The sequence below is a fragment of the Heptranchias perlo genome, chromosome 8 (genome assembly GCF_035084215.1).
Source record: "Heptranchias perlo isolate sHepPer1 chromosome 8, sHepPer1.hap1, whole genome shotgun sequence".
In the NCBI taxonomy this organism is placed as follows: domain Eukaryota; kingdom Metazoa; phylum Chordata; class Chondrichthyes; order Hexanchiformes; family Hexanchidae; genus Heptranchias; species Heptranchias perlo.
The window spans coordinates 73,043,116-73,066,190 of NC_090332.1; the positions used below are offsets into that span (position 1 = coordinate 73,043,116).

At 44.0% G+C, this 23,075-nt stretch overlaps 1 protein-coding gene across 6 annotated transcripts in view; it reads left to right on the forward strand.

Moving 5' to 3' along the window:
• The first annotated feature begins 3,998 nt into the window (after positions 1-3,998).
• Positions 3,999-23,075, forward strand: part of ninl (ninein-like) — a 93,859-nt gene continuing 74,782 nt past the window's right edge. For all 6 annotated transcript variants that reach the window (XM_067989302.1, XM_067989304.1, XM_067989306.1 and 3 more), the window contains exons 1-3: positions 3,999-4,220; positions 13,564-13,763; positions 15,744-15,840. In XM_067989302.1, the coding sequence (XP_067845403.1) occupies positions 13,581-13,763; positions 15,744-15,840 (280 nt within the window). In that variant the 5' untranslated portion in view covers positions 3,999-4,220; positions 13,564-13,580. The remainder of the gene's footprint in view (positions 4,221-13,563; positions 13,764-15,743; positions 15,841-23,075) is intronic.

Genomic DNA, 23,075 nt, shown 5'->3' on the forward strand with positions numbered 1-23,075 from the left:
TCGGTGTCCTGTTTGACCCTGGCTGAGCTTCAGATCTCATGTCCTCTCCGTTACTTCTGCAACATTTTCCACTTCCACCACTACCTCAGGCCATCTGATGCTGAAACCCTCATACATGCCTTTGTCGCTTCCAGACTTGACTGCTCCAGTGGTTTCTATGCTGATCTCACGTCCTCCACCCTCTATAAACTCCAGAATGTTTGAAATTCTGCAAACTCGTGCCAAGTCCCGCTTGCCCAAAACCCTTTATCTTCTTTGATCTCATTGCCTTCCCGTCTCCAAGGCTTCAAATTCTCATCCTTGTATTTAAATCCTTCCAGGGCCTCACCCCTCCCATCTATGGGAGACTCCTCCAACCCTATAAACCCATACCAATACTCTGATCCTCTGATTCTGACCTCTTGTGCATCCCTCCCTCCCCATGCCTACCATTGGCAGCCATGCCTTCAGCCGGCTGGGTCCCCCTCTCTGGAATTCCCTCCCTAAACCTCTCTGATTGTCTACCTCCATTTAGAACTTGAATAAAACCCTTGACCAAGAGTTTGGTTACCCCCCTTCCTATATCTCCTTCCTCCTATAGTTTTAAAACTACATTTCCTACATTACAATAGTGACTGCATTTCAAAAGTACTTAATTGCTTTACGGTTGTGAAAGGCGTGAAAGAAAGAAAGAAGGCAGTCAATTTACGCACAGCCAGGTCCCACAAACAGCAACCTGATAATGACCAGATCAAAAGCAAAGCAATGTGGATCCTGGAAATTTGAAATAAAAGCAGAAAATGCTGGAAATACTTAGCAAGTCAGGCAGCACCTGTGGAGAAAGAAACAGAGTTAGCCATCCAGGTCTGAAGTTATTGAAATCAATGTTGAGTCCAGAAGGTTGCAAAGTGCCTAATCGAAAGTTGAGGTGCTGTTCCTCGAGCTTCCGATGAGCTTCATTGGAACAGTGTAAGAGGCCGAGGTCAGAGTGGGACGGAGAATTAAAATGGCAAGTGACCGGAAGGTCAGGGTCACGCTTGTGGACTGAGCGGAAGTGTTCAGCAAAGCAATCGTTCAATCTGCGTTTGGTCTCCCAATGTAGAGGTGAGCATCATGAGCAGCGAATACAGTATACTAAATTGAAAGAAGTACAAGTAATTTGCTGTTTCACCTGGAAGGAGTTTTTGGGTCCTTTGACGGTGGGAAGGGAGGAGGTGAAAGGGCAGGTGTTGCATCTCCTCTGCTCACACAGGAAGATGCTGTGGGGAGGACAGTGGGTGTTGGGGGTGATGGAAGAGTGGACCAGGGGTGTCGCGGAGGGAATGGTCCCTTCAGAATGCTGAAAGGGGAGGGATGGAGAAGATGTGTTTGGTGGTGGCGGAAATGGCAGAGGATAATATGTTGAATGTGGTGGCTGGTGGGGTGGAAGGTGAGGGGGACCCTATCATGGTTCTGGGAGGGAGAGGAAGGGGTGAGGGCAGAAACGCGGGAAATGGGATGGACATGGTCGAGGGCCCTGTCAGCTACAGTGGAGGGGAATCTTCGGTTAAGGACAAAGGAAGATATATTGGAAGCCATGGTGTGGAAGGTGGCGTTGTCAGAACAGATGCGATGGAGACGGAAAAACTGGGAGAAGGGTGGAAGGAAGTACAATCATGGTAGCTGTGGGAGTCGGTGGGCTTATAGTCGATATTGGGTGACAGCCTATCTCCAGAAATGGAGATAGAGAAGTCGAGGAAGGGAAGAGTCGGAGATGGACTGTGTGAAGGCGAGGGAAGGGTCGAAATTGGAAGCAAAATTGATGAAATTTTCCAGTTCGGGGCCAGAACAGGAAACGGCACCGATACATTCATCAATGTACCGGAAAAAGAAATGAGTGAGGGGACCCATGTAGGACTGGAACAAAGAATGTTTCACACTTCCCACAAAAAGACAGGCATAGCTAGGACCCATATAGGTTCCCGTAGTGACACCTTTTATATGGAGGAAGTGAGTGGAGTCAAAGGAGAAGTTGTTCAACGTAAGAACAAGTTCAGCCAGGCAGAGGAGGGTGGTGGTGGATGGGGGCTGGTTGGGCCTCCGTTCAAGGAAAAAGCGGAGGGCTGGCAGGCCGTCCTGGTGGGGGATGGAGGTCCAGAGTGACTGGACATCTATGCGTAAAGGAGACGGTTAGGTCCGGTGAACTGGGAAATGTTAAAGTGGAGGAGGGCATCGGAAGAGTAGCGGATGTAGTTCGGAAGAGACTGGACAAGGGGCGAAAAAGAGTCAAGATAGGAAGAAATAAGTTCCGTGGGGCAAGAACAGGCTGAAACGAGAGTCTACCAGTGCAGTCCTATTTGTGGATCTTGGGAAGGAAGTAGAAGTGGGCTGTGCAGGGTTGGGGGACTATGAGGTTGGAGGCCGTGGGGGGAGGGGGAGTCGGAGAACTCCAGTGGAGATCAGGTCAGTAACGGTCTGGGAAACTATGGCTTGATGTTCGGCAGTGGGGTCATGGTCCGGGGGGGGGGGGGGGGGTAGGAGGAGGTGTTGGAAAGTTGGCGTTCAGCCTCCGCAAGGCAGAGGTCTGTTCGCCAAACAACAACAGCGCCGCCGTTGACAGCAGGTTTAATGACAATGTCAAGGTTGGACCTGAGTGAACGGAGTGCTGCTAGTTCAGAGGGAGTTAGGTTGGAGTCAGTGAGGGGAGTAGAGAAATTGAGACGGCCGATGTCACGCCAGCAGTTCCCAATGAAAAGATCAAGAGAGGGTAAGAGGCCAGAGGGAGAGGTCCAAGTGGAATGAGAATTCTGAAGGTGGGAGAAAGGGTCCGCAGTGTGGGGGAAGACTCCTGGCCAAAGATGTGGGCACGGAGGTGAAGGCGATGGAAGAAGAGCTCAGTATTGTGTCAAGCTCGAAATTCATTGAGGTGGGGGTGTAAGGGGATGAAGCTGAGGCCTTTGCTGAGGACTGATCGATGTCAAAGAAGGAAAGGTCAGAGGGGATAGAGAAAACAGGACAAAGGGTAAGATTGGAGAGAGGGATGGGGTCAGAAGAAAATGAAGGGGAAGAAGGATCAGGAGGAGTGTTGGTATCTTAAGTTGTTGAAACTTGCGGTCCTTCACACCCGAAAGGAAGAAAAAAAGTTTTTTGTTAAAGCACCGAATGAGACGAAGAATGAAATGGAACTGATAAAACAGGACAACTCTGAAGTAGAATGAGTTGGTGCTGCTGAAGAGAGAGGTCGAGAGCGTGCATGTAGCAGTGCATGGCGTTGAGCGTGGATCTCAGGAAGCGGCAAGAGTAGTCGTTTGAGGAACGCTAAGTATCATGGAGATATCTGTAATCATGGCTGGATCCAAAACATGAAGGGTGGAATTTAAGTTGGAATCCACGTGGAATAAGTCGGAGCCAGAGCCAGTTGCCATGGAAAGAGATGTGGCTGTGAAAGCGAGTTTTAGTAGATACCTGATCAAACAGGAGATGGGAAACAGAAAGCAATGAAGGTAACCAAGGCAACAGAGACAAACAGAAATCCCCTCAGAGAGAAGTGCAGAACTTCTTCAAGGTGGGCATTCTTGAAGAGAACTGGCCGTGAATTAAACACTAAATCAAAAGCAAAATACTACGGATTCTGGAAATCTGAAATAAAAACAGAAAATGCTGGAAATAACCAGATCATCTATTTTAGTGATGTTGGTTGAGGGATAAAGATTGACCAGGACACCAGGGAGAACTCCCCTGCTCTTCCAAATAGTGCCGTGGGATTTTTTCGATCCGCCTGAGAGGGCAGACGGGGCCTCGGTTTAACGTCTCATCCGAAAGAGACTCGCAGAATACGTAGTCATGAAAACCAAGCCTGCCGTGCTTTATAAATGATAATGATATTATGTATGAAATTTAAAAAAATATTTTGCAAGATATATTCCTCCAAGCCAGCAGGGGTTGCAATCAGGAAAGGGCAGTTTTAGGAGGATGGGTTTGCAGAACTTGCCGAGCTTCTGTTTTGAGGGGGGCTGGTTTCTACTTGGTGGAGTTCAGAGGTGACAACCTCGGTTTGATTGAATGGTGAAGAGCAACACTCGGCTGCTACATTGTAACAAAGCGACAGAGTATCAGTGCGTCTACTCGCTCCCGCACCTGACCGACTCAACACACACTACAATGAAGGGATGAACCTCGGCGGCGAGCTCTCTTTCTACGAGAGAATGAGAGAGAGTTTTGGGAAGAAAATAAAGTGAAGTAAGAACAAGAAAAAAAAAGCGGTAAGATTTTGTTTTAAAAATCGATTTTTAACTTCATATGAAACAATTTTTTTTGAAAAAAGTTTTTTCCTCTCGTTCTCTGCTCCCGATTGCATCCTAAAATAATGAATAATAATATATAACAAGCTTCCGACATATCGCTCTCTAACCGAGTCGGTTCGGTTCCCATGGTGAAGCGTTGTCTGTCCCCCGCACGCTGTCCGAAAAGGATTCTTGTTCTCCGTGAGGTTTGTTCATGAAAACCTTTACTTCGCTTGAACGTATTCTTTAATTTTAATTTTTCAGGTACCACATTTTAAAGATAATTCCATCCCACCAATTCCCTGCGTCTCTCCTTCATTGGGTTCGTAATGGCGGGCTGCACGGTCGGTCCATGGAATTCTCCATCGCCGAAGGAAAAATGTCCTAATTACCTGTCTGTGTAACACTTCAAAGTTCTTTGGTTTGCTCCAAAGTAACACTAATCCATCTGGAAGGGGGCAGACTACGGATGCGCTGTAACTCGTTTCTAAATTAACCTCTATATTGTAGTGGGCGAGTTGCCATTATTCCTTAACTTTGAAGTTCCGCAGAAAAACTGTCTGAATTTTTCTTTTTGAAAAAACACGTTGACGTTCAGTTTCCCACAATTACCGACTCCATGAACAAATCCCAATGGATTCGAGCTACCTTTTTAAAAAAAGTGTTCCGAGCTGGAGTTATACCGCACTCAGTGCCAATTTTGATCACCTGTCCTAATATCTCCACATGTGGCTTGTGTCAAGTTTTGTTTGATAATCGCTCCTGTGAAGGACCTTGGGACGTTTTACTAGGTTAAAGGCGCCATATAAATGCAAGTTGTTGCTGAGATGACCTCCTGTAGAAGGATTTCTTTTTGCTTCTTGTGTGCTCCCCTAGTCTCCTGAGTTATACTGCTAAATTTTACAAAAAAGCTGTGTAGCATTTATACAAAAGTGGCACTATAACTGCATCCTTAAGGTTTTGCTAATTCATGTAATGGAAGTAAATGGTCCTTTTATATCTCTTGATGTTTTTGGAATAGTCTTTGAGAAAACACACACAATGTTACATGTTTTCTCAGATAATCAAAAGCCATGGAGAAAATGTAATAATATAAAATCTTATAAAGAATTTTATTTTAGAAAAAATAGTACTTCTCAGCTCACGTCTGTATGTGCTTGAGGGTTTCCAATAAATTTCCAAATTCCTGTAGATTTGTGAGTGCATAATTTAATTTTAATTAAAATGTCTATTTGCCAAAGTTTGTAAAAGAATTCTCATAGCACGGAACATGAACATGCTTGTAACTATAATGATATGCAAGCAAAATTGTGTTCTCAGAAGTCACATGTTTCAAAGGAATGTTTCTTCCGTAATTTTGTTAATGGGCCGTTTAGTTATGGGGAAAAGTGGGCATTCTTCCATTTTTCTTTAAAAGGAGAAATTTCACCCCTTAAAAATATAGCAGTATTCTGAAATCAAGATCAGCTTTTTCTTGCATATTACAGAATCAATTTTATATTTTTCCTTGATTATTTCACCCTTTGTGTTCTCTGCATAGAGACACACAACTGAGTAGGAGTGTACAAACAATATATAAGATATCTTGATCTAAGATTAGATTAAGAAACATTTGTACATAATTTTTTTTTCTCTGTTTCTTTAATTTCCTTTTCCCAATTATGCCTCTGGCATTAAAATAGTTTAGAGTCTTGGAGAAAATGTACAAGACTCTACATGTTTTTTTCAGACAATCAAACACCAAGCAAGAAATATAATATAAAATCCGAGAGAATAGTGGAGAATCTTGGACCATGTCTGTAAGTGCTTTAGGACTTCCAATAGATAATGTAAACTCCTGTAGATTTCTGAACACTAGGATTTGATTGATTTTAAATAAAATATCTATTTGATAGTTTTTTTAACAAAGAATTCTGACACCATGATGGATGAATGAACTCACCGCTGTCATAGTTTACAGTAATGTGTGTTAGTCATCTAATATCCAAAGAATCAAATTGAAAGCCACTTGGTGTAGCTAATAAATTGCAATTTTTGGTGATTTATAATGTAGCTTATAAAGAAATGGTACTGCAGTATTGGCAGCTGTTGTACATCAGGAATGTTGGCACTCTACCTGTGTTGGTGAGCTGATTCAAGTTATATTAAAATTCTCATCCTCATGTTCAAATCTCTCCATGGTCTTGCCCCTCCCTATCTCTGTACCTCCTACGACCCTCTGAGAACTCTGCGTTCCTCCAACTCCTTTGCCCCAACATTGGCGGCTGTGCCTTCAGCCATCCAGGCCCTAAGTTTTGAAATTCCCTCCCTAAATCTCTCTGCTTCTCCACCTCTTTCTGCTCCTTTAAGACGCTTCTTAAAACCTACCTTTTCGACCAAGCTTTTAGTTATCTGTCCTAATATCTCCTTTGACTCAGTGTCAATTTTTGATGATTACGTTCCTGTGAAGTGTCATGGGACATTTTACTACGTTACAGGCGATATATAAATGCAAGTTGTTGTTGTTCCCAGTCTGTGCTTAGTTATCTGACCTTAGCCAGGAGGTTGCTACGATTGACCTAAGGTGCATTATAGAGTGGAAAATTCAACCAGAACTCCTGCTTACGATTATTACCATCCACTGTTTGAGTTAAGGACGGGATTGGGCTTGTCTGGCTGCACCCCATGACGGAATAGTCTTCTGACACTCGCAGTCAAGGCACAAGTATGAACCCATCTTCTCGGCCAGAGATAGCAGACGGGATGTGGAGGCTTTGAAAATGGAGAAAATTACTCGCCATGCAAACAAAGATTTTAAAAAATTGCCTGACGCAAGTTGTGTGATGAAGTGACAAACTAAAAATAGAGTTGCAAGTTCCTGTGAAATAACTGCAGAAAATACATTTTAAAGAAAACACATACTTCGCTTAGGTGGCCATTGTTCATTTATGAACATTGACAGAGTGTTAGCAGATTATTACACCACAGTCGAGTCCAATTCTGCTCTCATCCAATTCCCATGCACACACTTCACACAGGGTCAGTAAAGAAAGAAAGACTTGCATTTATATAGCGCCTTTCACAACTTTAGGATGTCCCAAAGTGCTTTACAGACAATGAAGTACTTTTGAAGTGTAGTCACTATTGTAATGGAGGAAGCACGGCAGACAATTTGCGCACAACAAGATCCTACAAACAGCAAATGAATAAATGACCAGATAATTTTTTTTTTTTAGTGATGTTGGTTGAGGGATAAATATTAGCCAGAACTTGAGAAACCCCTGCTCTTCTAACTGTGCCATGGAATCTTTTACGTCCACCTGAGAAGGCAGACAAGTTTAGCGTCTCATTCATCAGCCTAGATTTTGTGATCAAGTCTCTGGACTGGGGCTTGAACCCACAACCTTCTGACTCAGAGGCGAGAGTGCTACCATTGAGCCACAGCTGACACTTTAAAAATGGTAGTTTATGCTTTATATGCATTTGCCTGGAAATATTGTTTTCTCAAGATAAAGACCTTGCATTCGATCATTTTTTCTGGTTGGATATCCTTTCCTTTCTGCTTTATCTTATCCCTCTAATCCTCTGTTGCCAGCTAACTGTCTGCCTATTTAAAAGTTATAGCCATTTGTTACTGTAGCCAGACACCAAGGGAATTCTGTTAGGGTGGCATTTACTGGCCTCATACAAAGAGGGAATAATCGCCTACAAGACAAGAAAATTGCTTAAATGGCCAAAAGCAATTTGTGTTTGAGGCAATTTGTGTATTAGGCTGAGTTAGAATTTGTTTAAATAAAATTCATATGCCAGTTTTGTTTTCCTTCGAGATCAATGTTCTAAAATGAATATGCAATGTGTTTCTGCTCTCCTTAAAACTTTCTTAGTTTAAATTAAAAACAATTTCACCCCAGTTTTGTCTCATTCGCTGCTTCTCTCCTGAAAGCAGCAACTCATACTATGTTCGATGGTCAGGCAGTAGCAGCCCTCTCGTACTTGATCTAAGTGGCTGTTTTCAGGTTTGAGCATACATAGCGAGTGTTGGGCTGTTGCAGCGGAGCCTGATCCCGCCCTTCGTTTACTGTCTGCAATTTTTTCTGCAAGGGGATGGATCACTGGACAGCGATCAGAAGTGAGCGCACTTTCCTCCCCCTCCTCCAACCTGAAGACAATTGTAGCACCCTTGACCTCACTTGAGATTGGCACATTCAGCACAGACTAGGGATCAAAACTAGCATGTTCCTGGTTTGTGTGTATGTATGTGCATGATATATAATGTCTTTGTATGTATATTTAAAAAAAAAAGTTGTCAGCAAGTATTTCTTCTAGGTTTAAAATAATTTTCCTAGTGGTTTTAGCCAAACTTATCCTAACTAGTTCCTTCTGTTTGATTGTTTCTTTGTGCCTTGTGTAGTTATAGGAGTGTATACATACACACACACATACGCACCCACACATCATAATATAATATATATTATCATATCTTACATTATACTGAGCCGTAGGGGGATCCAAGGATATTATGAATTTTTTCAAATGGAATGAAAATTATACTAAATACATCAAAATATATCATGGTATGTTACAGCACAGAAGGAGGCCATTCGGCCCATCATGCTTGTGCTGGCTCTTTGAAAGAACTATCCAATTAGTCCCACTCCCCTGCTCTTTCCCCATAGCCCTGTAAATTTTTTTCCCTTCAAGTATTTATCCTATTCCCTTTTGAAAGTTATTATTAAATCTGCTTCCACCACCCTTTCAGGCAGTGCGTTCCAGATCATAACAACTCTGCATTAAAAAAAATGTTTCCTCGTGCGCCTCCGGCTTTTTTGCCAATCACCTTAAATCTGTTTCCTCTGGTTACTGACCCTTCTGCCACTGGAAACAGTTTCTCCTTATTTACTCTCTCAAAACAGTTCATGATTTTGAACATCTCTATTAAATCTCCCCTTAACCTTCTCTGTTCGAAGGGGAACAGCCCCAGCTTCTCCAGTCTCTCCACATAACTGAAGTCCATCATCCCTGGTACCATTCTAGTAAATCTCTTCTGCACCCTCTGTAAGGCCTTGACATCCTTCCTAGGGTATGGTGCCCAGAATTGAACACAGTACTCCAACTGAGGCCTAACCAGTGTTTTATAAAGATTCAGCATAACTTCCTTGCATTTGTACTCTGTGCCTCTAATAATAAAGCCCAGGATCCCATACGCTTTTTTAATAGCCTTCTCAACTTGTCCTGCCACCGTCAAAGATTTGTGTACATACATCCCCAGGTCTCTCTTTTCCTGTACCCCCTTTAAAATTGTACCATTTAGTTCATATTGCCTCTCCTCATTCTTCCTACCAAAATGTATCATTTCACACTTTGCATTAAATTTCACCTGCCATATGTCTGCCCATTTCACCAGTCTGTCTGTGTCCTCCTGACGTCTATTATTATCCTCCACATTGTTCATTACATTCCTGAGTTTTGTGTCATCTGTAAACTTTGAAATTATACCCTGTATAACCAAGTCCAGGTCATTAATATATAATCAAAAAGAGCAGTGGTCCTAATACTGACCCCTGAAGAACACCACTGTATACTTCCCTCCAGTCTGAAAAAAAAACATTCTCCACTACTCTCTACTTTCTGTCCCTTAGCCAACTTTGTATCCACGCAGCCACTGTCCCTTTAATCCTTTAGGCTTTAATTTTGCTTACGAGTCTATCGTCTATATGGTTCATCATCAATTTAAAAACATATTTAAAGCATGTCTTGGGGGATGAGAGTATCATGGTGCAACACATTGGAACTCACTAACTCATCGCACAAATTTAACCTGGTTGGGTTTTGCAGTGCAGGAAACGTGCTGAAATTATTTTAAAATAAATTTCCCTCCTAACTGAATTCTGTTACGGGACAATACTGCCTTTTTTTTTGTTTTGCATTTTTTAATTTCCCCCATCTTCCATCTGAAAGGAGGGGCATGAACCTGAGCCCCAAATATTTTCTGTAGCAAACATCATTGTCACTGGGAATCGGCCGACGGGAGCGGTATTTATGAGGGGTGGAACTGGTCCAGCTAGTTGTCCTTTCAATCAGCTAGCATTAGGTTTTGGGAAAATGTACCTTCGAGTTGGCCAGTTAAGAATCAACAAGTTGCTTGCTAAGGATTAGTAACTTTAATAATCTGTCTCGGCTGGGATTGAGATCAGCAACCACACTGGGATGAAGGTTAAAGCTGTTTGCTGTCTCTTTCGATTAAGACAGTGGATAACTTGGCCGTACAGACCAGAGGTTCACAGGTTCAGTCCTGGGTCCTGTGCTAAACTAGCTGGTCTCAGACAGTGTTGGCAGCAAGGGGGCTTCAACAACTCTCAGCTAAGGAGGCAGAAGATCGACTTGGGGTTTCCAGCTCTTGATCACTGTCCTCCGCTGGAGAGTGCACAGCGAGTGAGGACACGATCAAGACCAGTCGCAGTCCCTCCGTTGTAGAATAGCTGGCCACCCTTGCATTTAGATTTGTATGTGACAAATGGCCATTTGAGTGAAGAGCCACTGAGTGCCCAGATGGCTGTGGGACCATATTGCAGCTGAGAGGAGGAGGGAAGAAATGGGAAGACCATTGGCACAAATTAGAGAGTAAATCAAACTGCTTATTTGAGAACAGTAATCCACAGTAAAAGTACTTGTAATTAAGTACTGCTTGGAATGGGATTACGGCCTTTTTGAGTGGAACCAGCGCTAAGAATTGTTCTTCTATGGCTAAGGTATAGCCATCATGTTGACCAAAGCTGTTTTAGCACTCATCTGGGAGTAATGTTTTAGCATTGACCTGGGAGTATAGTACTGAGGGAGTGCTGCACTGTTGGAGGTGCCAACTTTTGAACAAGACTTTAAACTGAGGCCCCGTCTACGCTCTCAGCGGGATGTTAAAGATCTCATGGCACTATTTTGAAGGAGAACAGAGTCAACATGGTTTTATGAAGGGGAAATCATGTCTGACAAATTTATTAGAGTTCTTTTGAGGAAGTAACGGGCAGGATGGATAAAGGGGAACCAATAGATGCAGTATATTTGGATTTCCAAAAGGCATTCGATAAGGTGCCACATAAAAGATTATTGCATAAGATAAGAGCTCATGGTGTTGGGGGTAAAATACTGGCATGGATAGAGGATTAGCTAACCAACAAAAAACAAAGAATTGGGATAAAAGGGTCATTTTCAAAATGGCAACCTGTAACTAGTGGGGTGCCACAGGGATCAGTGCTGGGGCCTCAACTATTTACAATATATATCAATGACTTGGATGAAGGAATAGAATGTCTTGTGGCCAAATTTGCTGATGATACAAAGATAGGTGGAAAAGCAAGTTGCGATGAGGACACACAGTGTCTGCAAAGGGATATTGACAGATTAAGCGAATGGGCAAAAATTTGGCAGATGGAATATAATGTGGGAAAATGTGAAGTCATCCACTTTGGGAGGAAAAATAAAAAAGGAAAATAATATTTGAATGGAAAAATACTACTTGAATGGAAAAATACTACAAAATGCTGCGGTACAGAGGGATCTGGGTGTCCTCGTACATGAAACACAAAAAGTCAACATACAGGTGTAGCAGGTAATCCGGAAGGCAAATGGAATATTGGCCTTTATTTCTAGGGGGATGGAGTATAAAAGCAGGGAAGTCATGCTACAGCTGTACAGGGTGCTGGTGAGACCACATCTGAAGTACTGCTTACAGTTCTGGTGCCCTTATTTAAGGAAGGATGTACTTGCATTGGAGGCAGTTCAGAGACGGTTCACTAGGTTGATTCCGGGTATGGAAGGGTTGTCTTATGAGGAAAGATTGAAAAGGTTGGGTTGATACTCATTGGAATTTAGAAGAATGAGAGGAGATCTTGTTGAAACATACAAGATTCTGAGGGGACTTGTTAGGGTAGATGCTGAGAGGATTTTACCCTTCATGGGGGAATCTAAAACTAGGGGGCATAATCTCAGAATAAGGGGTCACCTGTTTAAGACGGAAATGAGGAGGAATTTCTTCTCCCAGAGGGTTGTGAATCTTTGGAATTCTTTACCCCAAAAAGCTGTGGAGGTTGAGTCATTGAATGCATTCAAGGCTGAGTTGGACAAATTTTTGATCAACAAGGGAGTCAAAGGATAGGGGGAAAGGGCGGGAAAGTGGAGTTGAGGTAAAAATCAGATCAGCCATGATCTCATTAAATGGCGGAGCAGGCTCGAGGGGCTTACTCCTGCTCCTATCTCTTATGGACCATGCTTCAAAAATTCTTCATTAGCTGTAAAGCACTTTGGTCGTGAAAGGCGCTATATGAATGCCAGTTCTTTTCTTTTAATGTTTTAGCGCTGATCTGGGCGTGACGCCACAGAGCTGATCTGGGCGCGACGTTGCAATGCTAATGATGCTAGCAGTGGGTGCCAAAAATAAAACTCTTCGTTTCACCAGTTCTAATATATTGCTCTTCACATAATACTGTTTCTACCCCTCTAAGAAAACGAAACAATTACAATCCTGGATTGGACACCGCAAAGCGTGGCTTAACCTGGCAGGGAGAAGGGATTGTTACTCAATCCTTGTGTTGTCTGGCTCAGTGTTACTCTGGGGTGCATCTAGACACTGAGCCACGATGGGAAGCTGCCTGTTTATTGTGTATGTGTGTGTTTCTCGTCAATAAAAAAACTAAATTATTTTCTTCCCTGCGGGAGTAGACTGGTTTTCACTCGTATTAGCTAAGAATGGGAATCACGATGCAAACCCATGTCATCACTCAAAATTGTGTATTATGAAACATCATCTGTACTTAAAGTAATGTGTTAAACACGGAGGTTCCCAATCATTTTTTTGCAGAGCACCCCCCTTTTGGAGATTCATGTCCCAAACGCAACCCCACTTCCCCCCCCCCCCCCCCCATCTTTCTAAGTAACAGTATTTCACCTAATTATTGTTTTTGTAGACATAGCTGATGACCCAGAATACTTCAGCATGTTTTGTTACATTTGCTGCTTTAATTCTGCTCCCGTGCACTTTAGGGTTTTAATCTGAAGTCCATTCGTGTCGTTGGAACTCGCCGGCTTGGAAAGTTCTCGGATCTGCTCCCCGCTTTGCCGGAAGAGTGATGGAAACCCGCGGATCCGAAGAATTTCCCGTCCTCCTTGATAACCTCGTTGTGCTCCCCCCACTTTATCATTTTTGTTTGTGGTTTGTTTGTTTTTTTTAAATAAAAGAAGCAATGCGTTGATTTGAAGATCTCGCTTGTTCCTGGATCATTATTCTTCCTGGTAAAAGATAATTCCAACACTTTTTCTAAAACTATGGCAAATTCTTAATTCTCCTCTGCAGCTGGGTGGTGCTATGGGATGGATGAAGCAGAACAGAATAAGTACGTGTTGCAGCTCAAGGATGTGTTCGACAGCTGTGATACCACAGGGACCGGATACCTGGACCAGGAAGAGCTGACTGAGCTGTGCCAAAAGCTTCACCTGGAAGCACAGATCCCTCTTCTGCTGCAGACACTTTTGGGCAGCAACCATCATGCCAGGGTAAGCCCCACCTGTGGGTACGCGGGAGGTAACGCTGTGCCGTATTTAAATACGCACGTACGTCACAACCTGCTGCTCCTTCTGGTGCGACGTGTTAACATGTTTATGATTTGGGTGCATGAATCTAACTTTGAAATAGACGCTTCTAGAATGCAGGTGCTCTGTGCCTGTGGTAGGAGTGGATGGGCATTGAGGGTAGGCTCACTGGTATAGAATCATACAGCTGCAGAAGGAGGCCATTCGGCCCATCATGCCTGCCAGCTCTTAGAAAGTGCTACCAATTAATCCCAGTCCCCTGCTTTTTACCCCATAGCCCTACAAATATTTCCTTTTCAAGTATCCATTCAATTCCCTTTTGAAAGTTACTATTGAATCTGCTTCCACCACCTTTTCAGGCAGTGCATTCCAGGACATAACAAACTCACTGCGTGTGTGTAAAAAAAATTAATTCTCTTCATCTCCCCTCTGGCTCATTTGCCAATTATCTTAAATCTGTGTCCTCTGGTTACCGACCCTCCTGCCAGTGGAAACAGTTTCTCCTTATTTACTCTATCAAAAAGGATACAGTGTGCATACAGATTTAGGGGTCCAAATACAGAAATCACTAAAAGCTAGTGGACAGGTACAAAAAATAATTAAAAAGGCTAATGGAATGTTGGTCTTTATTTCAAGGGGGCTGGAATACAAAGGGGTGGAAGTTATATTACAGCTGTACAGAGCTGTGGTAAGACCCCATCTGGAATACTGCATTCAGTTCTGGGCTCCGCACTTGAGGAAGGAATATTAGCCTTAGATGGAGTGCAGCGCAGGTTCACCCGAATGATACCAGGGCAAAAAGGGTGAAATTATGAGGACTGTTTGTATAGACTAGGCCTGTAGTCCCTTGAGTATAGAAGACTAAGGGGTGATCTAATTAGATCTAATTTAAGATGATTAAAGGATTTGATAGGGTAGATGGAGAGAAACTATTTCCTCTGGTGGGGGGAGTCCAGAACAAAGGGACATAACCTTAAAATTAGAGCTAGGCCATTCAGGGGTGATATCAAAAAGCACTTCTTCACATAAAGGATAGTGGAAATCTGGAACACTCTTCCCCCCAAATAGCCATTGAGGCTAGGTCAATTGAAAATTTCAAAATTGAGATTGATAGCATTTTGTTAGGTAAAGGTATTAAGGATTACGGAATCAAGGCGGGTAGATGGAGTTAAGATACAGATCACCCATGATCTAATTGAATGGTGGAACAGGCTCGCGGGGCTGAATGGCCAGTCCTGTTCCTATATAAGTAGCCTAACTTAAACTTGCTCTATTGCATTTGTTGGCTGCTTCGTGAATGAATGCTTTCATTATTAATGCTAACACTGTCCTACTCCTAGATTGGTGCGAAGGAAGAAAGTGTTGCTCAAAAATAAATGGCAGCTGGATTGCTCCGTATCCTGTGCACTTTTTTGTTTACTCCAAAACTTTTTTTAAAAAAAACTTTTTCTCTCTGGGTCAATTGAAACTTTCAAGTTTGAGATCAATAGATTTTTGTTTGGTAAGGGAATCAAGAGATATGCAGCAAAAGCGGGTCAATGAAGTTGAGGTACAGATCAGCAACGACCTAATTGATTGGTGGTACAGGCTCGAGGGGCTGAATGGCTTACTCCTATTCCCATAAAGGCTCCAAACACCCACCAGTCCTTCACCCAAATGGTCACCATTCGTCTGTGAACCTTGACTGTAAGTGTTGGCAGGCTATTTGACCAATGGGGCGTCATAGCTGACCGTGATCCTGTCCCCACCCCCGACCTCGACAGACGCACAGACCCACACCCCCCCCCCCCCACAACGTGTAACACTTGTGATTATGTGCTCAGTGCCATTCTGTAAACCACTGGTCCAGGACATGTACCTTCTATAAAGATACGGAGAGAGTCTGATAACCTCTGTTGTCCTTATTTTCTTCTAAAATGTAACTGATATTATCAAAATTTTCAGGTGAATTTTGAGGAGTTTAAAGAAGGATTTGTTGCTGTGCTATCTACCAGTATTGACCTCAGTACTTCAGGAGATGAGAGTAGTTACTTAGAACCAGGTGAGTACATCCTACAGTACAGGGTGAACGATTTGTTTTTTTTCCCATTTACCCTCAAGATAACAGTGGATCTGATTTTCCATCACTTAATACGTAGAAACAATATGTTATAATTTGTTGGTGTCTCATGACCTGAGAATAGACATCTTAAAGTGGAAAGTCTGCCTTAATTAGCCAACAGCTATCTTGCAACAGTGCGTGCTTTACAAACCTCCCATGTCTATCTGGAAGGATCCCAGATCACTGTGTTGGTCCTCTGACTGCTGGCTTCCATTCTCTTGTTTGGAACAGTGCAGTTGGGAGGTTTGCCGTATAAACTTTATCCTCTTTAATTAACGTAAAAGAGGTCTGTACTGGGGAACGGAACTCCCCCAGTTTGGCATCCACTGTTTATATTAAGCACCAGGTAGAGGACAACATATGTAGAGTGAGGCTTCCCAGTTCTACTCGAGTAGCGTGCCTTAATCCTAATCTCAGAACACCCTTTACTGCACCAGTGCAATTTTTTTTTTCCATTCCCCACTGACCATCACTGTTGTCTTCTAACTGAGGCTGATACAGATTTATCTTTATCCACTGGAAACTAGGTTAAGATCGTCAGAGGAGTTGATCCCACCTTCATTCTGGGCCAAGACTCAATCCCACACCTCTGAGGTGAAAGGACAATGTGCTTAACCCGTCTTTTGGATGTGTTTAATCAGTTAAACCGAGGCCCCATGTACCCTCTCAGGTGGATGTAAAAGATCTCACTATTTCGAAGCAGAGCAGTGGAGTTCTCCCAGCGTCCTGGCCAACATTTATCCCGCAATCAACCGCTAAAAACATGATCTGGTCATTATCACATTGCTGTTTGTGGGACCTTGCTGTGCGCAAATTGGCTGCTGCGTTTCCTACATTACAACAATGACTACACTTCAAAAGTACTTCATTGACTGTAAAGCACTTTTGGATGTCCTGAGGCTGTGAAAGACGCTATATAAATGCAAGTCTTTTTTATTGAACGACCCAGTCTGTAGAATACAATTTTTCAATAAAAATATCCTCCCTCATCATGCCATACACAATCTGGTGATGCTTTGTGTTTTGGTTCCTGTTGCCCATTTTACCTTTATCAGTGGTTTCTGGGAGTCTAATCCATGTATCTCAGTTGGGTCATGTTGGGTAGCACTCCTGCCTCTGAGTCAGAAGGTTGAGGGTTCAAGCCCCGCTCTAAACCTTAAGGGCATAATCTAAGCTGACACTTCAGTGCAGTACTGAGGGAGCGTTCCCTTGTTGGATGAGCCATTAAACCCAGCTCCAGTGATTCAGGTGGAACTTTTCCAATGGACAGATCCCCATAACATTTGTCTCGCAATGAACACCTCCCAAAAACAGATGGACTGGTCGTTTATCTCCTTATTTGTGGCACCTGGCTGTGCCCAAAATGGAGGTTGCATTTGTTGGCAGTGATTGAACTGCAAAGTAGTTCACTGCACGTGATGCATTTTGGGACTTCTCTGAGACGCTGCTTATTTCTCTCTCTTTGTCTTCATTCGAAGAAGAATGACTTTGGAATTTAAAGGTGAATAATTCACCTCTATCAACTTTAAAGTTTTGAGTCATTGTGATAAAATAGGCTATATAATAATCCAAATCACTTTAATTGTAGCCACAAAAAAAAGTGTAGATCTGGCTATTAGAGGCATTTTTTTAATCCAGAGGAATTTAAACATTCTGCATGTACCGAGTTCTCAAAATTTATAAATCCTCAAGTCTCTGGAGCAAGGTTTGAACCCATGACCTTCTCACTCAAAGGATAAATGCCACCAACTGAGCCAAGCTATTATTGGATTCGACTCCAGAAACCGTTGATATAGGTGAAATAGAGAACAGGAACCAAAATTTTTTCATTGGATGCTCCACAGCAACTTGGAAATTTGTAAAGCCACCTTTTTGGAATGAATTTTAATGCTTCACCTTCACACCTCTTGCTTAAAAAAAATTAAAGACCGAATGACAATTCAAGCCTGTGGCATTGAAATCCTTGTTGGTAACTTACATCAAGAAGAGACACACTCCCATTGTACTCCCCAGGACAAATCCAATCCGGCCAATTACCGCCCCATCAGTCTACTCTCAATCATCAGCAAAGTGATGGAAGATGTCGTCGACAGTGCTATCAAGCAACACTTACTCACCAATAACCTGCTCACCGATGCTCAGTTTGGGTTCCACCAGGACCACTTGGCTCCAGACCTCATTACAGCCTTGGTCCAAACATGGACAAAAGAGCTGAATTCCAGAGGTGAGGTGAAAGTGACTGCCCTTGACATCAAGGCAGCATTTGACTGAGTGTGGCACCAAGGAGCCCCAGTAAAATTTAAGTCAATGGGAATCGGGGGGGAAAACTCTCCAGTGGCTGGAGTCATACCCAGCACAAAGGAAGATGGTAGTAGTTGTTGGAGGCCAATCATCTCAACCCCATGACACTGCTGCAGGAGTTCCTCAGGGCATTGTCCTAGGCCCAGCCATCTTCAGCTGCTTCATCAATGACCTTCCCTCCATCATAAGGTCAGAAATGGGGATGTTCGCTGATGATTGCACAGTGTTCAGTTCCAATCGCAACCCCTCAAATAATGAAGCAGTCCGAGCCCGCATGCAGCAAGACCTGGACAACACCCAGGCTTGGGCTAATAAGTGGCAAGTAACATTTGCGCCAAACAAGTGCCAGGCAATGACCCATCTCCAAGAAGAGAGAGTCTAACCACCTCCTCTTGACATTCAACGGCATTACTATTGCCGAATCCCCACCATCAACATCCTGGGGGTCACCATTGACCAGAAACTTAACGGGACCAGCCATATAAATACTGTGGCTACGAGAGCAGGTCAGAGGCTGGGTATTCTGCGGCGAGTGACTCATCTCCTGACTCCCCAAAGCCTTTCCACTATCTACAAGGCACAAGTCAGGAGTGTGATGGAATACTCTCCACTTGCCTGGATGAGTGCAGCTCCAACAACACTCAAGAAGCTCGACACCATCCAAGATAAAGCAGCCCGCTTGATTGGCACCCCATCCACCACCCTAAACATTCACTCCCTTCACCACCGGCGCACTGTGGCTGCAGTGTGCACCATCCACAGGATGCACTGCAGCAACTCGCCAAGGCTTCTTCGACAGCACCTCCCAAACCCGCGACCTCTACCACCTAGAAGGACAAGGGCAGCAGGCGCATGGGAACAACACCACCTGCACGTTCCCCTCCAAGTCACACACCATCCCGACTTGGAAATATATCGCCGTTCCTTCATTGTCGCTGGGTCAAAATCCTGGAACTCCCTTCCTAACAGCATTGTGGGAGAACCGTCACCACACGGACTGCAGCGGTTCAAGAAGGCGGCTCACCACCACCTTCTCGAGGGCAATTAGGGATGGGCAATAAATGCCGGCCTTGCCAGCGACGCCCACATCCCGTGAACGAATAAAAAAAAAAATATATAAATACTGTGGCTACAAGAGCAGGTCAGAGGCTGGGTATTCTGTGGCGAGTGACTCACCTCCTGACTCCCCAAATCCTTTCCACCATCTACAAGTCAGGAATGTGATGGAATACTCTCCACTTGCTTGGATGATTGCAGCTCCAACAACACTCAAGAAGCTCGACACCATCCAGGACAAAGCATCCTGCTTGATTGGCATCCCATCCACCACCCTAAACATTCACTCCCTTCACCACCGGCGCACAGTAGCTGCACTGTTGTACCATCCACAGGATGCACTGCAACAACTCGCCAAGGCTTCTTCGACAGCACCTCCCAAACCCGTGGCCTTTACCACCTAGAAGGACAAGAGCAGCAGGCACATGGGAACAACAGCACGTGCACGTTCCCCTCCAAGTCAGACACCATCCCGACTTGGAAATATATCGCCGTTCCTTCATTGTCGCTGGGTCAAAATCCTGGAACTCCCTTCCTACCAGCACTGTGGGAGAACCTTCAGCACACGGACTGCAGTGGTTCAAGAAGGCGGCTCACCACCACCTTCTCAAGGGCAATTAAGGATGGGCAATAAATGCTGGCCTCGCCAGCGACTCCCACATCCCATGAACGAATAAAAAAAAAACTCCAAGTCAATTAATACACAGTTTACTAAACCTTTACCAACCTGGGATTACAGTTTCAGAGAATGTGGCTAAATTAAGATTGTGACTACAAGAGCAACAGCAACAACTTGCATTTATGCAGCATCATTAATGTAGATAAATGTCCCGCAGTATTTCACAGAGGCAAGAGGGGGGGGGGGGGAAATGGATGCCGAGCCAAAGGAGAGATTCGGAGAAGTGATGTGGAGGATGGAGAGTCAGAAACTCAGCTGTGGCTCGAATAGCACGCCGAGGTTATGAACAGTCTGGTTCATCCGAGACAGTGGTCGGTGGATAGAATACAGAGTTTATGACGGGGGCCAAAAACGATGACCTTGGTCTTCCCGATGCTTAGCTGGAGGAAATGTAGTTCATCCCAGACTGGGTGTCAGACAAGCAGCTTGACTCAGGCAGTGGAGAAGTACAGCTGGGTTATCATCAATGTACCTGTGGAAGCTGACCCCATGTCTGTGGATAATGTTGCCAAGGGGAACACGGAGATGAAAAAGGAGGAGGGAGTTCCAAGGATGGATCCTTGACTGACTCCTCTGGAGACGGTTTGGGGGTGGGAAGAGAAGCCATTGCTGGAGATGCTCTGGCAATGATTGGATAGGTAAGAGTGGAACCAAGTGAGGGCAGTCCTACCAAGCTGGGAAATGGAAGAGACGTTTTGGCGGAGGATAATGTGGTTGACTGTCAAAGTCTGTAGGGAGGACAAAGAAGGATATTGCTTCACAGTCACAGGGAATATGACTTTGGTTAGGGCCATTTCGGTGCTGTGGGAGGAATAGAAACTTCATTCAAACAGGGAGTTGCGGGAAAGATTGCCACGGATCTGGGAGATGGTAACGTGTTCAGGGGCTTTGGAATGGAAAGGGAGCTTCGAGATGGAGCAGTAGTTTGTAAGGACAAAGGATTTGAGGTGGGTTTCTTGAAGAGGAGATGAAATCGGCGGTTATGAAAGGGAAGGGGGATGGTGCTTGAGCTGAGGGAACTATTTACAATGTCAGCTAGCATGAGGGCCAGGAAAGGAAGTTGGATGGTTAACGATTTAGTAGGAATGGGGCTGAGGGAGCAGGGAGTAGGTCGTATGGACCAGGTGACCTTGGAGAGTGCATGGGAGGAGAAAGCGACGAAACTAGAGAGAGACTGGGGTTAGTGGGGGGGGTGGGGGGGGGGGGCGGATGGAGGTTTGTCTTGGTGGGCAAGGGGAAGAGGGGAAGCAGTGGGGGCAGCTCTCAATGAACTCTCTCTCTCTCTCTCTCTGTGTGATGAAGAAGTGAATGAGCTCCTTGAGGGTGGAGGCGGCTGGAGAGGGCTATAAGGAGGCAGTTGTTCAATTTATAGGTATTTTAATATAAAATAAATGGAAGCTGCGAGGACTAAGTGCATTGCTGAAAGCAAGTGATAAAGTGTGCACAAGTTGAGACATTTTCTACATCCGTTGCTATTATGTGTAAAAACCTTTGTCGCCCAATAATTGGCAGTTGTTTGTCAGTCAGTAACAGTTAGGGAAATAAGTAACTCGTACAAAATGTTTAATTTTGAGCTACTAAAGTGGCATTTTTTTTAAAGGAGTTTACAGACGCCCTACTTTTGTGTAGAGTTTAAGGCCAATATAGTTCAGCCTGTTCTGGTATCAAGTTGCCTCTGATCCCTGCTGCACATTTATTTCTTTTTAAGACACTCGTACAGCTGACCACATTTTATATTTCCTGTGATATGATGTAACAGTGTTTACTGACAACTTCTATTTGAGGCATAATAAAGAGGAACTATTAAAATTGTAGTTTGGCCATATATTAAGGGCACTAATCGTTGGTTTAAATTAATAAAAGCTTTATCATTCCCACGATAACCTAGAAGGTAATGGTACTGTATGGTGTCGCACTGACTCATGCAGACCAAAAGATCTCAATTTCAGTCTCCCAGCCTCTGCTGAATATATGATCTTGGCCTAAGCAGCAGTGTGGTGCTGTAATTGGCTTCAGCGCTCCTGAGTTAAAATGATGCAATTAGATAGGGCAGCGCACCCTCATCTCTGTACACAGTAGTTATGCTGGTAGCACTCTTGCCTCTGAGTCAGAAGGTCTCAGAGGGTTCAAGTCTCACTCCAGAAACTTGAGCGCATAATTCATGCTGACACTCCAGTGCAGAACTGAGGGAGTGCTGCACTGTTGGAAGTGCCATCTTTCGGATGAGATGTTAAACTGAGGCCCCGTCTGCCCTCTCAGATGGATGTAAAAGATCCCACAGCATTATTTCAAAGAAGATCGGGGAGTTTTTACCAGTGTCCTGGCCGATACTTATCCTTCAACCAAGATCACTAAAACAGATTACTTGGCCATCATCACGTTGCTGTTTGTGGGAGTTTGTTGTGCACAAATTGGCTGCCATGTTTCCTACATACAATAGTGACTACACTTCAAAAGTACTTAATTGGATGTAAAATGATTTGGGACGTGCTGAGGTCGTGAAAGGCGCTGTGTATATATATGTATATCTTTCTTCCTTCTTTACTGATCCCTGTGTGGAGTGTGCGCGCATGGGTATCGGATGAGCACAGAATTGGACTCAACTGTGATGCGACTGTGGTGTAATAATCTGCTAACACTCAGTGTCGATGTTCATAAATGAACAATGGCCACCTAAGTGAGGTACGGTAGTGCATTGGTTATATTACTAGACTAATAATCCAGAAAGCCTGAGTTCAAATCCACTCTGACAGGTTCACTCTTGTTCTTCAGGGAAGGAAACCTGTCGTCCTTACCCGGTCTGGCCTATATGTGACTCCAGTCCCACACCAACATGGTTGACTCTTAACCAGCCTCTGAAATGGCTAGCAAGCCACTCAGTTGTATTAAAGCTGCTACTGAGCACCTTCACACAGGCAGCAGCGGTTCAAGAAGGTTCACCACCACCTTCTCAAGGCCACAAGGGATGGGCAATAAATGATGGCTTTGCCAGTGACACCAACATATGAGAATTATTTTTTTTACAAGTGTTTGCGTGTGTCCAGCTCCTGTGAAACTGTAGGGCAGTTAGAAATCAACACCTCCAGAAGGGCAGAAAATTGGTGAAGAAAAATAATTTTAAAAAGAATCTCCCATTTCA